Below are 18,142 nucleotides of genomic sequence, written 5' to 3' on the forward strand. Positions count from 1 at the left end.
GAATCATTGCCTTTATAAATAAATTACATTTTTGCATTAAAGTAGTTTATGTTAAAAGTTTTATAATAAAATAATAATGAAATCAATAATCTGTTTCAAGAATGACGTAAAAAAATGAAAACATCGCATTGCAATTGTAAAATAGTTACGTCAGGCATTAAAATAACATTTATTAAAAAAGCATATATAAACTTTAATATTTAATACCGATAAAAATAAGTATTTTATTTAATTAAACATTAAGTTTACTTTGTATATGACAATAGTTAATAAAACTGCTGAAAATAGAGATATAAAAATTAGGATTCTTGTTAACAAATTTTACAAAAAATAAAATTTTTAAAAATAAATATTTTATAATTCATGCAAATTTCAAATAGTAACGATTAGCTTATTACCAACATTGCTGGTACAAATAAGTATCATTACGGTATATTGTAACGTAGAGATCAACACGTATAAACTCGTAGATATATGCATCTCCCCCCAAAATGTTATGGCCAAGGGTAATTCCGATACGTCATTGGATACATTAACTTTGACTTCCGTATCGTCTGCTATCATAGGCATCAGCATAAAAGTTGTCGAAGCAAAATAAGCCATAAATAAGATACTATAGCACACAATCCTTCCCATATAAGCGTGCCGCCGCATAATCATGCGTTTCTCCTCGGTATCTATCGCGAGATAGTCGTCCACAGCAGAAGAGAAATTGCGAATCAAATTATTGGCATATATGCGGAAGGACAGTACCTTCAGTAGACCAAGAATGTCGCAGATTATAATTTCAAAATTATCGAGCTGTACGTACGCATTGCCGCTACCAAAATTGATTTCGAGAAACACCAAGATCATCATCACGGTCTACACAAATAGAAAGAATTGTTTATTATAAAGTTCTATCGCTATTTATTGTTTTCTGCTACACTGAACGCCTCACTTGAACTGACGAACTTGATATATCAAAAATACGAGTGGCAGAGAAATTTTATCGCGATATTTAATATGAAAATTGAGAACATACCAAAATGAAGCAGCACACGATAGAACGGACTAAGGAAAATGTATTATATTTTTGCAAAGGCCAAATGCCCAGTGGCAGAGCAAAAGTTTTAAAAGGAGTAAAAGCGTACGCTATATCGGCATTCCATGACATTATAACAGTCACGTAGAGCTGTACGTTGCACGATACTCAATAATGCCGGTCTTTGTCTATAACACGAGCCGTATCATCGGCGATAGTTTGCTTTCATATTTTATTCAATATTTTACGCAATTTAACATTTACCATGTAAATGTAACATTTGCTAACGTACCATGTTATTTTTCAAAACACAGTTATTTGATACACATGCTGAGAGGGACAATTTTTTGTATGAAAGATGAATATAGCATAGACCGAACGAGGAAGTAGGGTGTTCCATTTTTTTTTCGAGACAGCGACTTCAGTTATTATTTGATCGTGTTGCAATACACTTTATTTCAATCCATCTTTTTATGAAAGAAAGTTGCTAGCGTAATGCTAATATTTTTTTTCTTGTTTGACAGTTATCAAATTGTATGCAACAACACATTTTTGCAATTGCGAGTCACGCATTACTGAACTTCTTAAAATGATGTGTCAACGTGATGTATTATACAATACGTTTATTGATATAACAAAGAAAGCAATTTTATTTACATAAAGTTAAATTATTCAATTCTAGACATATCATGATGTTTAACAGAATTTCTTATAAAATGATATTGCTTACGTGTACGGTGTTATCTTTTCAAGTTTTTCTCTCAACGGTTATTTGCGCCTTACGCGTCCACCATCACTCGTAGGACGGATAAGTATGAAAATGAGCTTTTTAATATGGTCATAAAAGATTCGATGTTTATTACGAAAAATCGACCAGCTAGCAACTGAACAGGTTGTTGCGACCGCAAGATGGTGAACACAATATTCTTCATTAATTTCAATGGAAGGTTGTACCAATTGCAGCTGTATATCGAATTCGCTACTTCTTCCATTTGACACTTCAGATAATCGCCCACAAAACTATAAAAGAACAACTGTAACAGTAGAGCGCCCAACACTGTTATCGTTTTAATTATCATCACTACGTCATGATGTTTTAACGCCAAGATGAGTTGGAAACCTGAAAAATATAAAATTACGCTGCATGCACAAATCAACTCTATGATATTAAGACACAAGACTTTTGGCAGCTTTATTAAATAATTTTATTATGTTATTAAAATGTCACAGAATAGGATTAAAAATCTTGTTGATCTTGTGGACATTTAGTAAAATTATAGCTTTTTAACGTATTTTAGCTTTCATTATTATACAAATTTACTGTTCTAGCAACATAATAATGCTTGTATCACACAATTGAAGAACTACTGAAACGGAGAGATATTTACCCATTAAGCAAATAAGAATACAATAAACCGACACTTGCACAAGCAAAACGAAATTTATTACATCTATCAGAAGTTCCGTATGCTCTATTAGAAAACGATGTCTTGATGTCAATACTGAAAAATCTTTACTTAGATTTTTGCTTTCCACGCCATAATTGGAAAATTCAATTTTTAGGATTTCCATTTGCCCGCAAACATGAATAGTTATTGCGAGGAAAAGTGAATCATTTCCTTCATAAATAAATTTTAATCTTACATTAAAATAACTTACATTAAAAGTTTTAATAATAATAAAGAGTTTATCAATTAATATTTGCTATACAAAAATGATACAAAAAGATAACATAATGTTATCGCATTGCAAGATGCAATATAGGGGAGAGTTGCCGAATGCGTATCGGTTACCGATCGCCTAAATCATTTAATAACAAAAAGGTGAAATAAATGAGAAATGAGTAATTTAAACGAAAATTTAACAGATTACATCTTGTTTTGTGCATGCTAACAACATTTAAAAAATTTGGGTACAACTGATATAAATATTTCAATCAATTTATATAGCTGATAATAATGTAATCAAAAAATTTTATTATAAATTTTTATATTTTTGTGAAAAAAGGTTTATTGTAGAATATTTTACATTTGTTGCATATTACATATATATATATATATATATATATATATGTAATTATTATAATGATTAAATCGATATTTTTATAAAATCTACTAAGTTTCCTAAATTGTACCATCGTAAAATTTCTTATATCGTAGCGGTACAACCTATAGGAACTCATACTGTATAGTCATGCGCACGCATCTCTGCGTTACGTGACATAATTTAGATTATGTTAACACGACAGTGACGTCTTTACCTTTTCATTATTGTAATTTGTTAATTATTAAGTATTTAATTTTTTTTTGATAAATTATTAGCAAAATATGTATATTTGTATAAGTTAATAATTACTTTCATTAATCTTATATTTTCAATTATTTTGCTTTGTGCAGCATGTTACAAAAAAGACTTATAACAAATTAATTTGTTATTAGTGTAAGGTTAAACATGTAATAATAGATGTCCGAAACATCAAGCTACAATTTCTAACATTTATTTGCGTACAAATCATTAAAAAGTGGAAAATATAATAAAAAATAACTTAAGTGGTACACATACGGAAACTCCCCTCTATATTTAAAAAAACATATATTAAAAAGTTAATAAAAATTTTATATGTAATATCGATAAAAATATGTCTCTTCTAATTAGACACCAAATTTAACTTGTATATTAATATTTATATAATAAAGTCGCTGACAGTAGAAATCTAAAAATTAGAAAACTTATTAATGAATGTTATTAAAAGTAAAACATTTGAAGTATATTAATATACAAGTGTCTTTAATATTAATAATTAGCTTATTACCACAATTGCAGTTGCTGTTGAGTATTAGTAGAATATATTGTACCGTAGAGATCACCAAATATAAACTTGAAGGTATAGAAGAGTTTCCAAAAATGCATGTTAAGGGCATGGGTAAGCCCGACGCTTGATTCTTGATGGATTCATTAACTTGGATATCCTCATCGCCTGCTAGTATAGGTAACAAACCGAAAATAGACGAAGCGACATAAGCGAAAAATAGGATACTGTAACACATCATCCTTCCCATGAATGCGTGCCGCCGCATGATCATCCGTTTCTTCTCAGTGTCGACCGCAAGATAATCGTTCACAGCAGAAGTAAAGTTGCGAATCAGATTGTCGGCGTACATGCGGTAGTACAATAGCTTTAGTACAGAGAGAAGGTTGCAGGTTATGAGCATAAGAAAATCGAGTTTCACCGTTGTATCACCGCTACCGAAAAGGATTTCGAGGGACAATATGATCATCATCACGGTCTACACAGACAGGTAGGATAGATTGTTTATTACGGAACTTTATTTCTCTTTTGTTTCTACTGTGTCAGCACTAAGCATTTCACTTGAACTGTCGAACTTGATATGTCGAAAATGAAATAGAAAGAGAAATTTTATCGCGATATCTAATATGAAAATTGAGAACGTACCAAACTGAAGCTGCATATGAAAGTACGGACTGCGGAATATATATCATATTTTTGCAAGGGCCAAACGCCTAATGGCAGAGTTAAAATTTTCAAGGGAGTAAAAGCGTACGTTATATCGGCATTCCATGACATTATCGCAGTTATGTAGAGCTGCACGTTGCACGATACTCTATAATGTCGGTCTTTGTCTATAACACGAGTCGATCATCGGCGACAGTTTGCTTTCATATTTTATTGAAGTTACGCAAATTAACATTTACCATGCAAATGTAACATTTGCTAACGTATCCTGTTATTTTTCAAAACACAGTTATTTGATACACAAGCTGAGAGGGACAATTTTTTGTATGAAAGATGAATGTGGCATAGACCGAACGAAGAAGTAGGGTGTCCTATTTTTCTTTCGAGACAGCGACTTCAGTTATCATTTGATCGTGTTGCAATACACTTTATTTTAATCCATCTTTTTATGAAAGAAAAGTTGCTAGCGTGGTGCTAATATTTTGTTTCTTGTTCGACGGTTATCAAATTGTATGCAACAACATATTTTTGCAATCGCGTGTCACGCATTGCTGAACTTCTTAAAATGATATGTCAACGTGATGTGTATTATACATTATGTCTATTGATATTGTTGCGCCCGTGTTGAGATATTGCGTGCTGAACTTCGCTTACGAGAAGCCTGAATGTCGCTCACGAGTAGCTTCAAGCCGAAGCCCGTTCTTTAACCGCGGGATGTATTGATCTGCGGATTAACAACAACGACTGTCAGATCTATGGGGAAACTCCGAACGTTCGGACGTGTTCTTCACCTGAAACGCTTTCCTATATTGAGTTCCTAATGAATCCTTGTGTTTCTTTTCTTACTAACAAAAGGTGTTCTCTCTTTACGCGAGTCTGGGAGTGCGCGGCGCGAACACGAGTGTCTTTGAGATTGCGAGGCGCAGCACAACAAATATAATAAAGAAAGCAAATTTATTTACATAAAGTTAATTATTCAATTCGAGACATATCATGGTGTTTTACAGAATTTTTTTATATAATGATATTGCTTACGTGTGTGTACCGTGTTATCTTTTCAAGTTTTTCTCTCAACAGTTACCTGCGCCTTACGTGTCCACCATCACCCGTAGGACGGATAAGTATGAGATTGAGCTTTTTAATATGGTCATATAAGTCTCAATGTTCACAACGAAAAATCTGCCGGCTAGCAACTGAACAGGTTGTTGCGACCGCATGATGGCGAACGCAACATTTCTCATTAATTTCAGTGGAAGGTTGTACCAATTACAGGTGTAGATCGAATTTGCTACTTCTTCCATTTGACACTTTAGATAATCGCCCGCGAAACTATAAGAGAACAACTGTAACAGTAGAGCCCCCAACACTGTTGTTGTTTTAGTTATCGTCACTACGTCATGGTGTTTTAACGCCAAGATAAACTGAAAACCTGAAAAATATAAAATTACGTTGCATGCACAAGAGGAGTCAACTCTATGGCACTACTTATTGGATAATTTTATTATGTTATTAAAATGTCACAGGCTATACAAGATTAGAAAAGATATTGTGGATATTTGATAAAATTATAGCTTTGTAACGTATTTTTGCTTTCATTATTATACAAATTTATTATTCTAACGGTATAAAAATGCTTGTATTACACTAATCACACAATCGAAGAAGTACTGAAATTGAAAGATATTTACCCATTATGCAAATAAGAATAGAACTAAACAGCATTTGTACAAGCAAAACAAAACTTATTACATCTATCAGAAGTTCTGTATGCTCTATTAGATAACGATGTCTTGATGCCAATACTGAAAAATCTTCACTTAGATTTTTCCTTTTCACGCCATAATTGGAAAATTCAATTTTTAGGATTTCCATTTGCCCGCAAATATGAATAATAATTGCGAGAAAAAGTGAATCAATTCCTTTATAAATAAATTTTAATCTTGTATTAAAATGACATGTGCATTAAAAGTTTTAATAATGGCTTTATCAGTCAAAATTTGCTAAAAAAAATGATACAAAATGAAAACATAATTTTATCGCATTGCAGGATGCAACATATATTTAAAAAACCAACATATATTGAAAATCAATTTTATATATAATATCGATAAAAATAAATGTTTTTTTTTATTAGACACCAAATTTACTGTAGATATATATTAATATTTATATAATAAAATCTCTGACAGTAGAAATCTACACGAAGAGAATGGCTGGAGTATCTAAAAATTTAGCTAGATACAGATCTAAAAATAATTTTTTTGCACTATCAAAATAATTATGTAGAACACTCAAACTGATTGCTAAAATGTCAAAATTTTTTACAGCATTATCATCATACATTAGCGATCTACTATAATTATTTTGATGGTGCAACAAAATTATTTTCCGAGAGATCTGTATCTAGCTAAATTTTTAGATACTTCAGCAAAATCGTTTTTTCGTCTAAAAATTATGAAACTTATTAATAAATGTTATTAAAAGTAAAACATTTAAAGTATATTAACATAGAAGTGTCTTTAATATTAATAATTAGCTTACCACAATTGCCGTTGGCATTGAGCATCAATAGAACATATTGCACCGTAGAGACCGCCAAATATAAACCTGAAGGTACAGAAGAGTTTCCAAAAATGCATGTTAAGGGCATGGGTAATTCCGATGCTTGATTCTTAATGGATTCATTAACTTGGATATCTTCACCGCCTGCTAGTACAGGCAACAAACCGAAAATGGTCGCAGCAAAATAAGCGAAAAATAGGATACTGTAACACATCATCCTTCCCATGAATGCGTGCCGCCGCATTATCGTACGCTTCTCCTCAGTGTCGACCGCAAGATAATCGTTCGCAGCAGAAGTAAAGTTGCGAATCAGATTGTCGGCGTATATGCGGAAGAATACTAGCTTTAGTACAGAGAGAATGTTGCAGCTCATGAGCATAAGAGAATCGAGTTTCACCGTTGTATCGACGCTACCGAGAAAAATTTCGAGGAACAACATGATCATCATCACGGTCTACACAGACAGAAAGGATGGATTGTTTATTACGGAACTTTATTCGTCTTTCGTTTCTACTGTGTCTGTACTAAACATTTCACTTGAACTGTCGAACTGAATATGTCGAAAAAGAAATAGGAAGAGAAATATTATTGCGACATATAAAATGAAAATTGAGAACATACCAAACCGAAGCTGCATACGAAAGCACGTACTGCGGAACATACATTATATTTTTGCAAGGGCCAAACGCCTAATGGCAGAGTTAAGAATTTATGGGGGGCAAAAGCGTATACCATATCGTCATTCCGTGACATTATCGCAGTCATAGAGCTGCACGTTGCACGGTACTCAATAGTATCGACGTTTTTCTACAGTACTAGTCAACCATCGGCGTTCGCTTTCGCATTCATATTTTATTGAAATTGCGCAATTTTAACATTTGCTAAAGTACCTTGTTATTCCAAAACACAGTTATTTTAAAAACAGAAGGAAACAATTTTTTTTATGCGGAGTGGAGCAAAGGTCGCGTTGAGAGTGTTTTATTTTTCTTCCAGTGCATCATCTGCCGTTGATCGTGCTACAATACTTTTTATTTCGATACCATTTTTTAAAATAAAAAACACGTACAATTAATGCAAAGTTCAGTGCATCAGTTCTTAGACAACACGAGTGTTGTTCGTAGTGCTACTAAAATTGTTCAGTTACATCTCATATTTTGCTATTGTACGATATTTTTAATTTGGTTTGAATAGAGAAATGTATTGCAATTATAATTTTCACTTTTATTAAAAATCTACTCTATATGTATGTTATCTATAAGTTCTCTAAATGTGTTTATTAAAAATGTTTATTATTTGCTTTCAATGTTTTAAGTTTCCATCATCACGCGTAAAACAGACAAATACGAAACAGAAGATTTTAAGATGCTCATGTAAGTTCCCAAGTCCACCACAACGAAATTTCCAGCTTGCAATTTAATCGGAAACTGGGTCCACATCATGATAAATACTATATTTCTTGTTATTTTTGCAGGAAGATCATACCAAACGCTCTGATAGACGGACAGTGCGACTTCTTCCATCTGCGTCTTTAAATAATCTCCGACAACACTGTACAGCGTTAACTGCACCAGAAAAGCGCTAAGTACCAAGAAACTTTTTGACATCATACCAAAGTCACTGGTTGTTAAGGCAATGATAAACTGAAATCCTGCAAGAGTAAGCCCGATTAATGTAATGTTTTATAAACATTTTATAACATTCTATATTTTTATTTTGTTAATGCGCTGTGTCAAATTGATGTGTATTCACCTACTATAATTATAAGCATACTGCTGATAAAAAGTTGTACCATCAAAACAAAGCTAATTATCTCAGCGAGCTTTCTGGCCATTCTTATCAAATGATTATGTCTCAAAATCAGTACTGTAAAACGTTCATTGACTTTCGGACTTGTAACGTCAAAGTTCATAAAATTCGCTTTTAAAATTTTTAATTGGCCGCACACGTGTAATGCGATATGAAGAAATACAGAATCACTGCCTACAAACATTATGTTTATAAAAACAAACAAGGTGTCCAAAAATTAGATCAATAAACTTTGGATGGTTATAAAAGACACCAAAACAACCCAATTTTGTCAATATACCCAAATGTCTGCATAAGGTATGACAAGAATGACGACAATAAGGGTATCTCTTCATATAAGCATGCAACTTCTCTTTCATTACATCTTGCTTCCTCATAAATAAAATACATTACGGCTATAAAATTTGATTAAATTCATTAAACAATAATGAATCTCTGTTCTAATAATGAAATTAGTTTTTGATTCACTTTAGTGCCAAAACGGCTCATGAGTTTATTGATAATAAATGCTTGTTATAGTGTCCTTTATAATCACCCGAAGTTTGTCGGTCTAATTTTGAGACATGCTGTATAAAAATGCAAAACACATAACTATCAATTATAGATATTAAAGAATACTCACACGTAAAATATGTAATACGTATTAATATTTTAGAAATACTAATAAAACCTAAATTTAATATTTGCAAAACTAAATATTTTATTAAAATTGATTATAAAAATTTGCTTTATGCACATTTGATAATTAAATAAATTTGCATTTAAAATATATAATTATATGCATACAAAATATAATTGCATTTAAAATATAATTTTTGGATTAAAAAATTTATTAATAAATATTTACTAGAAACATTTCAAAACACGTTAAAAGTAATTTATATACAAGACAATTAATATTTTATAAAAATAAATACGCAAACATTAACTGACTTACCGTGATTGCTAATGCACATGATTACTAGATAGATATACTCCAGGGCGAAAATCACCAAATATAAGCTCGTCGTAATGTGAAAGTGCGCTAAGGTACATGTCGACGGAATAGCATAACCCGCTTGATGGCCTAGGATAGATATATTAGCTTTAGCCTCCTCGCTGCTTATTTGTGCGTGTCCCACGATGAAGATCACAGAATCGACGTAAGCGATCAACAGGGCGATAATGCAGATTACCCTTCCCCAGAAAGCGTGATCTCGCATGACGATGCGCTTCTCCTCGGTGTCGATCGTAAGATAATCGTTCATGGCAGAAGAGTAATTGCAGGTGAGATTATCAGCGTATATACGAAACCATATTATTTTTGTTAAAGCGAGAATACCGCATGCAAAAAGCGTGAGAGCATCAAGATTCGCGTACGCGCTGGTACAGTTGTAATAGAGTTCGAGAAACTGTACGATCACCACTATGCTCTGCAAAGAAAATAAGAATTTATCACGAAGTTGCTTAACTTGATCTTTGTTTCTACCGTGTACAATACTATTTTGCAGTTCGACCATTCTTATCAAATTCATAAGATCGATAATCAGTTTATTAAGCTTTATACAACAGACGTATATAATAGAACACATGCTATCCTTTAGATCTTGCCTACAACTCTCCAATGGCAATGTTATCAGTCTATTACATATGTCTATGCTTTATACATCGAAAACACAAGCAGAAGAGAAATTTCCACGGCATTTGCGATATGAAAATTGGAAACGTACCAACCCAAAACTAGACAAGATATAACGCAACAAAGCGAACTTATCATATTCTTGCAAGGGCCAACTACCTATGGGTACAGATAAGTGTTTGACGAGGGTCATAGCGTACGCCGTATCGGCATTCCATGACATTATGGCAGTCAAGTAGAGAGACACTGTACTCACCAATGCCAACCTTTGTCCATAATGCGGTTTGATCATCGGCGAAATTCGCGTTCGCGTTCATATTTTATTGAAATTGCATTTTATTGAAGTTGCGCAATTTTAATACTTATCCGTATATTCTGTTATTTTCTGAAGTACAGTTCTTTAGAACAATTGATGCATGTAATGTCCTTTTCGTGGCAGTAGAAAAGGGTGAAGAGTAATAGATAAGAGAGGGAGTTTTAGTTTTATTTTGATATGTTTTCTGTGGTACGTTGCTATAGTGCAGCTATACTTTTTATTAAAAAAAATATAAAAGGCAACACAGTTTTGGATTTAATGTATCCGTGTTCTAATCATCAGCAGGCACTAGGTGACATACAAATTTTTTCATGTTAATGTTTATATTAGGTACGAAAGTGTTAGTTATTTAATTATTTGCTTAATAGTTAAAAAATGAAGATTCTTAACTCGTTCAGGTTGACAGATTTATAGTAATACGATATAATTTTCAATTTGATAGAGAGCTGTCTTTACAATTTTATATCGTAATGAAGATTATGTTTCTTGTCACATTCATAACAAATGCTTCCAAAAATAAACAGTCTATAGACCGATGAAAAAGAAGACACATAACAAGTACAAATAAACGTATATACATACGTAACAAATATACGTGTTGATAAAAAAAAAGTAAATTGTATAAAATACTGAAATATAATTATATTTTATTTTAATTATCTACATATATGTGTCACTTTTTACAAAGCAAGAGTTAATATATACCGTGAGGATTCATTACTCATTAATTGTCACCCGTAAGAACGATATATACGTTAAGGTAGTTCTCAAGATATCTGTCATAGTGTTTCGCGTAAGATAGAAAAATTTTCCGGCACTAATTCGAAGAGGGGTCTTCATCCTCGTCATAACAAAGATCAGATCTTTCACCATAATGGGCGACATTTCATACCATGCAGAGTTGTATATGGTATAAACAATCGACTCGCTTTGAGTTTGCAACGTATCACCGGCATATGTATACAAAAAGGTCTGTACTAAACAAAACTGCATGGATACGAACATTTTTATCATTTCCTCATAATTTTGTTGCTTGATTGACAGAAGAAGTCCTACTCCTGAAAACCGAGATTCTTTGAATTAAAATATTACGTTAGATTTTTATGTTGAATATATTTTATATTTTGAAATATTTGTGTTTTATAATTTTTATTGCTATTTTATTATTTTTTACTGTTTATATTGGTACCTTGCTTTTTCTTATTAATTTAACATTTTACCACGAACTTTAAAAATAACTCAATAATTTAATCTAATTATATAAATGTACTGTAAAACCATTTTTGTAATTTTTATCATCTTTACGCAAGTTTCGAGATATAATTTGGTATCTTTGTAAACCGTTTCGAAATGGGCTAGGTCAATATAAAACTTGTCAAAAAGAGTGAAATATATATACCTGAAGCTGCAATGACTACGCTAATTATTAAAAGGCGTAGTAAAATGTTAATATTAAAAGCATCTTCGATATTCCTGGCTAATGCTATCAGTTGGCAATGTCTTTTGACCAATGGCTCCAAAACATGACGTTCTCCATCGTAGCGTTTTTTACTGATCTTCGTAAACTGTATTCTCAGAAGGTCTAACTGACCGCAAAGATGCATAGTGATGCTGAAAAAGAAGCTATCGCAAGCACATTCTGATATTAATACCACAGACCCCTGTATTATTTGCATTGCAAACAATATTTTATACGTGGAATATGAAACCCCTTTGTACAGACATGTTGATGGAAGGACAAAATTCCATGCAGTTTCAGTGCTGTTACCTATAGTTGCAGCCTGTACACATAGGGCGTATTTATTTTTACAAAATAAAATATTCTTTTTATTAACAGAACATGATTAACTTTCACTCAGTAAATTTAATACAACCTTTTGCTTATTGCTGAGGAAGACGGATATAAACCATAAGATGCCTCCTACTGCTCCAACGACTAAGTGAGACAGGGCGACCAGACGTCCTGTACGTGCATACGCCATCATCACTACACGTGATTCTTTTTTCAGAGTCGAAGCCCAGTCATCGATCGCAGAATTGATATTAACGGCGATCTTTTTCATGTAAATTCGCGGGAAAATAATGTTCAACCACCCATGCATGGTGCTTTCCGCTAAACGAAGAATTTCCAAACCGTCTCTGTCAGCATCACAGCTTTTGAAAGCTTCTACCAGCACGTTGATCATTGTGAGAGACTGCACAGTAACAAATATAAAATTGCATTCTCAGGTGAGGTTCCTCTATGTAAAAAACAGTAAATATTGAGAAATAACGTCCACACACAAACCATTTATTAAATTCTAATCGTTAACTGCTGTTTATGCTTAAGTTGTGATAAATTATATTGTGCATAATATATATTTTTTATTATACTATATTTCATACATTTTAAACATTTCTTATACTTGTATATAATGTTACAGAAGTTATTTCAATTACAGATAAGTAAACATTTTTTTGCATAAAAATTGCTAATAAAAATTTTTTTTATATAAAAACATGTATAATGTATATTATTATAAGTAACATATATTTATATACGTTATCTCTATCTTGTATAATCTCTGTTCGTACCTATATGCCGGAAAATAAATAATAAAAAAATTAAAAAATAATTATAAAAATAATTTTTGCATTGCTTCTTATAAAAAGTGAAGTTTGAAGAAATAAATTAAAAAATTGTCCATATATACATATACATATATATAATAAACAATTGTATATGAAGTATAATTCAATATAAAGTACTGTATCCAAACGTAATCGTTTTCTTTATATAAAAAGATAATGCAAAAATTATTTTTCTAATTATTTTTTAATTAATCTTCTTATTATTTTTTATATGTACATACAGACAGAAGTTAGATAAAAGAAGAAACAACATATTTTATATATTTATTTTTATATAAAAATTTTTTATCGGGTAGACTGAATTATTTAATAATTTAAAGTTAAACTTCTTATGATTTTGAAGCTGATTGTGAGTGAAAAAGAAGCAAATGCAGTGAGCTATTTACCTTGTTATCTTTTACTAAAAATTTGCATATTATTTTGCTCTTACCATTACAAGCAGCTAATTTCTACATTGCACGTTATCTTACATTATGTTACGTTATTTTACCGCTGCTGTGAACATTATGAACCACTGAATTGTGTAAACTACGTTATTCCGTTGCAAAGGCCATAGACCGAGTATCCACGTCATCGATTTTATCGTAGAAAAGCCATAATTTATACCACTGTTCCAATTCGTCTTCATGTTCAGCGATGTATTGACTGGTTTCAATTTCGAAAAGGAAAATTGTAGTTGTGCGTGACAGGTTCCTCAGGTCGATGCCTTACTTTTACCCTGAAGAAAATTATAGTCTATACGCATCTACTCCTTCCGCAGTGACCAAACTTTAGGGTGGTAAGATAAGTGATATGACAAATTTATGCCTACCGCGCATCTTTGAAACGTCCGGTAATACATACAATTTTCAATGCTGTTGTGTCAGCGCATAGATGCTCACGATCAATTACGAATTGAACGATGATATTCTGTATAACAGGTCTGCGTTTTTTTCCGCGAGCAAAATGTTTCTTTTTTTTTTACTGTTATACATCATCTATTCGAAGCGATATAGTGAATAAAGTAAAGAAAGTAAACTATCGACAGTAGTACATGCAGACAAAGTAGAAGAAGCCATACGAGTAACGGTTGCAGAGGAAGTATAGTGAGTTTGTGGACACGGTTTAGAGATCTGGAGGAGCGCTAAAATTCTGATATTTACTTGATCACTAAAAAGAACTTTAAAAAAAAAAACTACATTAAGGTTGTAATTTTTTAAGCAAGACAGCATACCCTTTTTAAATACGCATATATTTTTGAGAATTTTTTTATGAGTATAAGAAATAATAGATTTTTGGCACGGTAAAACGGTTATGTTATGATTGTGATTAGCAATTTTAGAATTAGTAGTTGATTAAAAAAAGTTCATCGTAAAATATTGAAATATAATTATATTTTCTATTTCTTATTTACATATATATGTCACTTTTATAACGCAAAAGTTATCGAGGGAAATTTTTATTCATTAATCAGTGTCACCCGTATAAATGAGATATATGTTAAGGTGGTTTTCAAGATATCTGTCATAGTGTTTCGCGTAAGATAGAAAAATTTTCCCGCGCTAATTCGGAGAGGGGTATTCATCCTCATCATAACGAATATCAGATCTTTCATCATGATGGGCGATATTTCATGCCATTCGGAGCTGTATACGGCATAAACAATCGACTCGCTTTGATTTTGCAACATATCACCGGCATATGTATACAAAAAAACTTGTCCCATATAAAACTGAGTGGATAAGAACATTTTTATCACTTCCTGATAATTTTGTTGCTTGATTGACAGAAGTATTCCTATTCCTGAAAACCGAAATTTTTTAAATTAAAATATTACATTAGATTTTTATGCTGAATGTATTTTATATTTTGAAATGTTTCTTTATAAGTTGTAATTTTTATTGCTATTTTATTATTTTTTACTGTTTATATTGGCACTTTGCTTTTATTAATTTAAAATTTTACCGCAAACTTTAAAAATAACTCAATAATTTAATGTAATTATATAAATGTACTGCAAAACCATTTTATCGTCTTTACGCAAGTCTCGAGATATAATTTTGTACCTTTGTAAACCGTTTTGAAGATGAGTTAAACCAATATCAAACTTGTCAACAAGTGAAATATATACCTGAAATTGCAATGGCTATGCTGATTATTAAAAAACGTAGTAAAATGTTGATATTAAAAGCATCTTCGATATTCTTAGCCAGTGCTATCAGCTGGCAATGTCTTTTGATCAATGGCCCCAAAACATGGCGCTTTTCATCGTAGCGTGTTTTGCTGATCATCGTAAACTGTATTCTCAAAAGCTCTAACTGACCGCAAAGATGCATAATGATGCTGAAAAAGAAGACGTCGCAAGCACATTCTGCTATTAATAGCACAGACGCTTGTATTATTTGCATTGCAAACAATATTTTATACGTGGAATATGAAATTCCTTTGTATAGACATGTTGATGGAAAGACAAAATTCCATGTCGCAGTGCCGTTACCTATAGTTCCAGTCTGTGAATATACACATAGGACGTATTTATTTTTACAAAACAAAATATTCTCGACTTTATTAACAAAACATGATTAAAGTTTACTCAGTAAATTTAATACAACCTCTTGCTTATTGCTGAGAAAGGCGGATGTGAACCATAAGATGCCTGCTATTATCCCAACGATCAAATGAGTTCGGGCGACCAGACGTCCTGTACGTGCATACGCCATCATTATTACACGCCACTCTTTCTTTATAGCCGGAGACAACCAGTCATCGATCGCAGAATTTAGATTAACAGCGATCTTTTTCATGTAAATTCGCGGGAAAATAATGCTTAACCACCCATGTGTGCTGTTTTCTATGATGCGAAGAATTTCAAAACCGTCTCTGTCAGCATCGCAGCTTTTGAAGGGTTCTATCAGCACGTTGATCACTGTGAGAGACTACATGGTAAATATAAAATTGCGTTCTCATGTGAAGTTACACTACATTGAAAACAATAAACATTGAAAAACGACGTCCAAATTATTTATTAAATTTTCATCGCCAATTATTTTTAGTTTACAGTTATGCATAAATTAATGTGCATAATATATGTGTGTGTATATCTTTTAATATACTATATTTAATACGTTTTTTTAATATTTTTTATACTTATATACAATGTTGCAGAAGTTACTCTAATTACAGATAATTATAAATGTTTTATGTCAAAACTTTTGTAAAAAATTTCTTGTATAAAAACATATATAAACACATATATAATTATATATAAAGTATGTGCATGTATGTTTTTCCTCTTGTATAATTTCTGTTTGTATATACAGGAAAAATAATAAGAAATGGAATTAAAAAGTAATTACAAGAATAATTTTTGTATTGCATTTTATAAAAAGTAAACTTTGAGAAAATGAGTAATAAAAATTGCCCATTTATAATTATATATAAATAATAGTATATAAAATATGATTATACATAGAATATTGTATAATCCAATCGCAGTTTTACTTTCTGTATAAAAAATTAGTGCAAAAATTATTTTTTTAATTATTTTTTAATTATTCTTCTTATAATTTTTATACATATACAGACAGAAGGATTAGATAACATAACAGAAGAAAACATATATAAATATATTTTATGTATATTTTTATGTAAAAAGTTTTTTACTGAGTGTACTTAATTATTCAATAATTTAAAGTTAAAATTCTTATAATTTTGACTTTGAAGCTGATTGAAAAAGATTTAAGCAAATACAGTGCGTTTCTACCTTGTTAACTTTTACTAAGAATTTGCATGTTCTTTTGCTCTTACCATTACAAGCAGCTAATTTCTACATTGCACGTTATCTTACATTATGTTACGTTATTTTACCACTGTCATGAACATTATGAACCACTGAATCGTGTAAACTACGTTATTCCGTTGCAAAGGCCATAGACCGAGTATCCACATCATCGATTTTATCGTAGAAAAGCCATAATTTATACCAGTGTTCCAATTCGTCTTCATGTTCAGCGATGTATTGACTGGTTTCGACTTCAAAAAGGAAAATTGTAGTTGTGCGTGACGGGTCGCTCGGGTCGATGCCTTACTTTTGTCCTGAAGAAAAATGCTATCGTCTATACGCATCTAGCCCTTCCGCAGTGACCGACCTTTAGGGTAGTAAGATAAGTGACATGACAAATTTGTGTCTATCGTGCATCTTTGAAACGTCCGATAATGCATACAATTTTCAATGCTGTTGTATGTCAGCGCATAGATGCTCAATCGATCAATTACGAATTGAACGATGATGACCTGTATAGTAGGTCTGCGATCCTTTCCACGAGCAAAATGTTTCTTTTTTTTTTTACCGTTATATCATCTATTCGAAGCGATATAGTGAACAAAGTAAAGGAAGTAAAACTATCGACAGTACATGAGACAAAGTAGAAGAAGCTACACGAGTAACGTGGTTGCAGAGGAAGTAGTGAGCTTCTGGACACGGTTTAGAGATCATCTGGAGCAGCGCTAAATTTCTGGTATTTACTTAATCGCTGAAAAAACTTTTTAAAAAAGAAAAAGTATACGCCTAATATATAAAAAATATTTAAAAAAGAGTGAGCATTATTAAATAAAAACTTTACAGCTCAGGAATAGATGTGTAATTAATTTAATTCTCAAAAAACGATATTATTCAAGATACTACATAAGTATGTACGTATATGTTTTGTCCGAAAATATTTTAATTAATTG

At 31.7% G+C, this 18,142-nt stretch overlaps 5 protein-coding genes across 6 annotated transcripts in view; all 5 read right to left on the bottom strand.

Moving 5' to 3' along the window:
* The window catches only part of LOC112465266, a 12,443-nt gene extending 4,183 nt beyond the window's left edge, over positions 1 to 8,260 (bottom strand). Inside the window, exons 1-6 of the mRNA XM_025032740.1 lie at positions 7,683 to 8,260; positions 7,041 to 7,515; positions 6,188 to 6,418; positions 5,590 to 5,928; positions 1,888 to 2,144; positions 399 to 864 (exon numbers count right to left, since the gene is read on the bottom strand). Of these exons, the coding sequence (XP_024888508.1) occupies positions 399 to 864; positions 1,888 to 2,144; positions 5,590 to 5,928; positions 6,188 to 6,418; positions 7,041 to 7,515; positions 7,683 to 7,826 (1,912 nt within the window). The 5' untranslated portion in view covers positions 7,827 to 8,260. The remainder of the gene's footprint in view (positions 1 to 398; positions 865 to 1,887; positions 2,145 to 5,589; positions 5,929 to 6,187; positions 6,419 to 7,040; positions 7,516 to 7,682) is intronic.
* LOC112464961 (odorant receptor 13a-like) lies at positions 1,662 to 4,682 on the bottom strand. 2 transcript variants are annotated; one of them, XM_025032277.1, is made up of 4 exons: positions 4,479 to 4,682; positions 3,837 to 4,200; positions 2,413 to 2,643; positions 1,662 to 2,144 (listed from the first exon to the last, which is right to left on the bottom strand). In XM_025032277.1, the coding sequence occupies exons 1-4, from the start codon at positions 4,608 to 4,610 to the stop codon at positions 1,804 to 1,806; spliced, it is 1,068 nt and encodes a 355-aa protein (XP_024888045.1). In that variant the 5' UTR covers positions 4,611 to 4,682; the 3' UTR covers positions 1,662 to 1,803. The 2 variants fall into 2 exon arrangements, with proteins under 2 accessions (XP_024888045.1, XP_024888053.1); XM_025032285.1 differs by having other exon boundaries at positions 2,413 to 2,526; positions 3,837 to 4,311.
* A 69-nt stretch (positions 8,261 to 8,329) lies between the features above and the next one.
* LOC112464985 (odorant receptor 94a-like) lies at positions 8,330 to 10,761 on the bottom strand. The gene is made up of 4 exons (XM_025032319.1): positions 10,577 to 10,761; positions 9,805 to 10,279; positions 8,811 to 9,041; positions 8,330 to 8,709 (listed from the first exon to the last, which is right to left on the bottom strand). Exons 1-4 carry the CDS (start codon positions 10,706 to 10,708, stop codon positions 8,369 to 8,371), a joined length of 1,179 nt encoding a protein of 392 aa, XP_024888087.1. The 5' UTR covers positions 10,709 to 10,761; the 3' UTR covers positions 8,330 to 8,368.
* A 720-nt stretch (positions 10,762 to 11,481) lies between these two features.
* LOC112464954 (odorant receptor 85b-like) lies at positions 11,482 to 14,302 on the bottom strand. Its single transcript, XM_025032265.1, has 4 exons — positions 13,923 to 14,302; positions 12,676 to 12,996; positions 12,201 to 12,582; positions 11,482 to 11,859 (listed from the first exon to the last, which is right to left on the bottom strand). The coding sequence occupies exons 1-4, from the start codon at positions 14,058 to 14,060 to the stop codon at positions 11,519 to 11,521; spliced, it is 1,182 nt and encodes a 393-aa protein (XP_024888033.1). The 5' UTR covers positions 14,061 to 14,302; the 3' UTR covers positions 11,482 to 11,518.
* Positions 14,303 to 14,847: 545 nt separating this feature from the next.
* Positions 14,848 to 17,936, bottom strand: LOC112464934. The gene is made up of 4 exons (XM_025032226.1): positions 17,279 to 17,936; positions 16,024 to 16,347; positions 15,543 to 15,921; positions 14,848 to 15,214 (listed from the first exon to the last, which is right to left on the bottom strand). Exons 1-4 carry the CDS (start codon positions 17,534 to 17,536, stop codon positions 14,871 to 14,873), a joined length of 1,305 nt encoding a protein of 434 aa, XP_024887994.1. The 5' UTR covers positions 17,537 to 17,936; the 3' UTR covers positions 14,848 to 14,870.
* Between the last annotated feature and the right edge of the window lie 206 nt (positions 17,937 to 18,142).

Source organism: Temnothorax curvispinosus, unplaced genomic scaffold (assembly GCF_003070985.1).
Source record: "Temnothorax curvispinosus isolate PA1 unplaced genomic scaffold, ASM307098v1 QBEX01001498.1, whole genome shotgun sequence".
Classification (NCBI taxonomy): Eukaryota; Metazoa; Arthropoda; class Insecta; order Hymenoptera; family Formicidae; genus Temnothorax; species Temnothorax curvispinosus.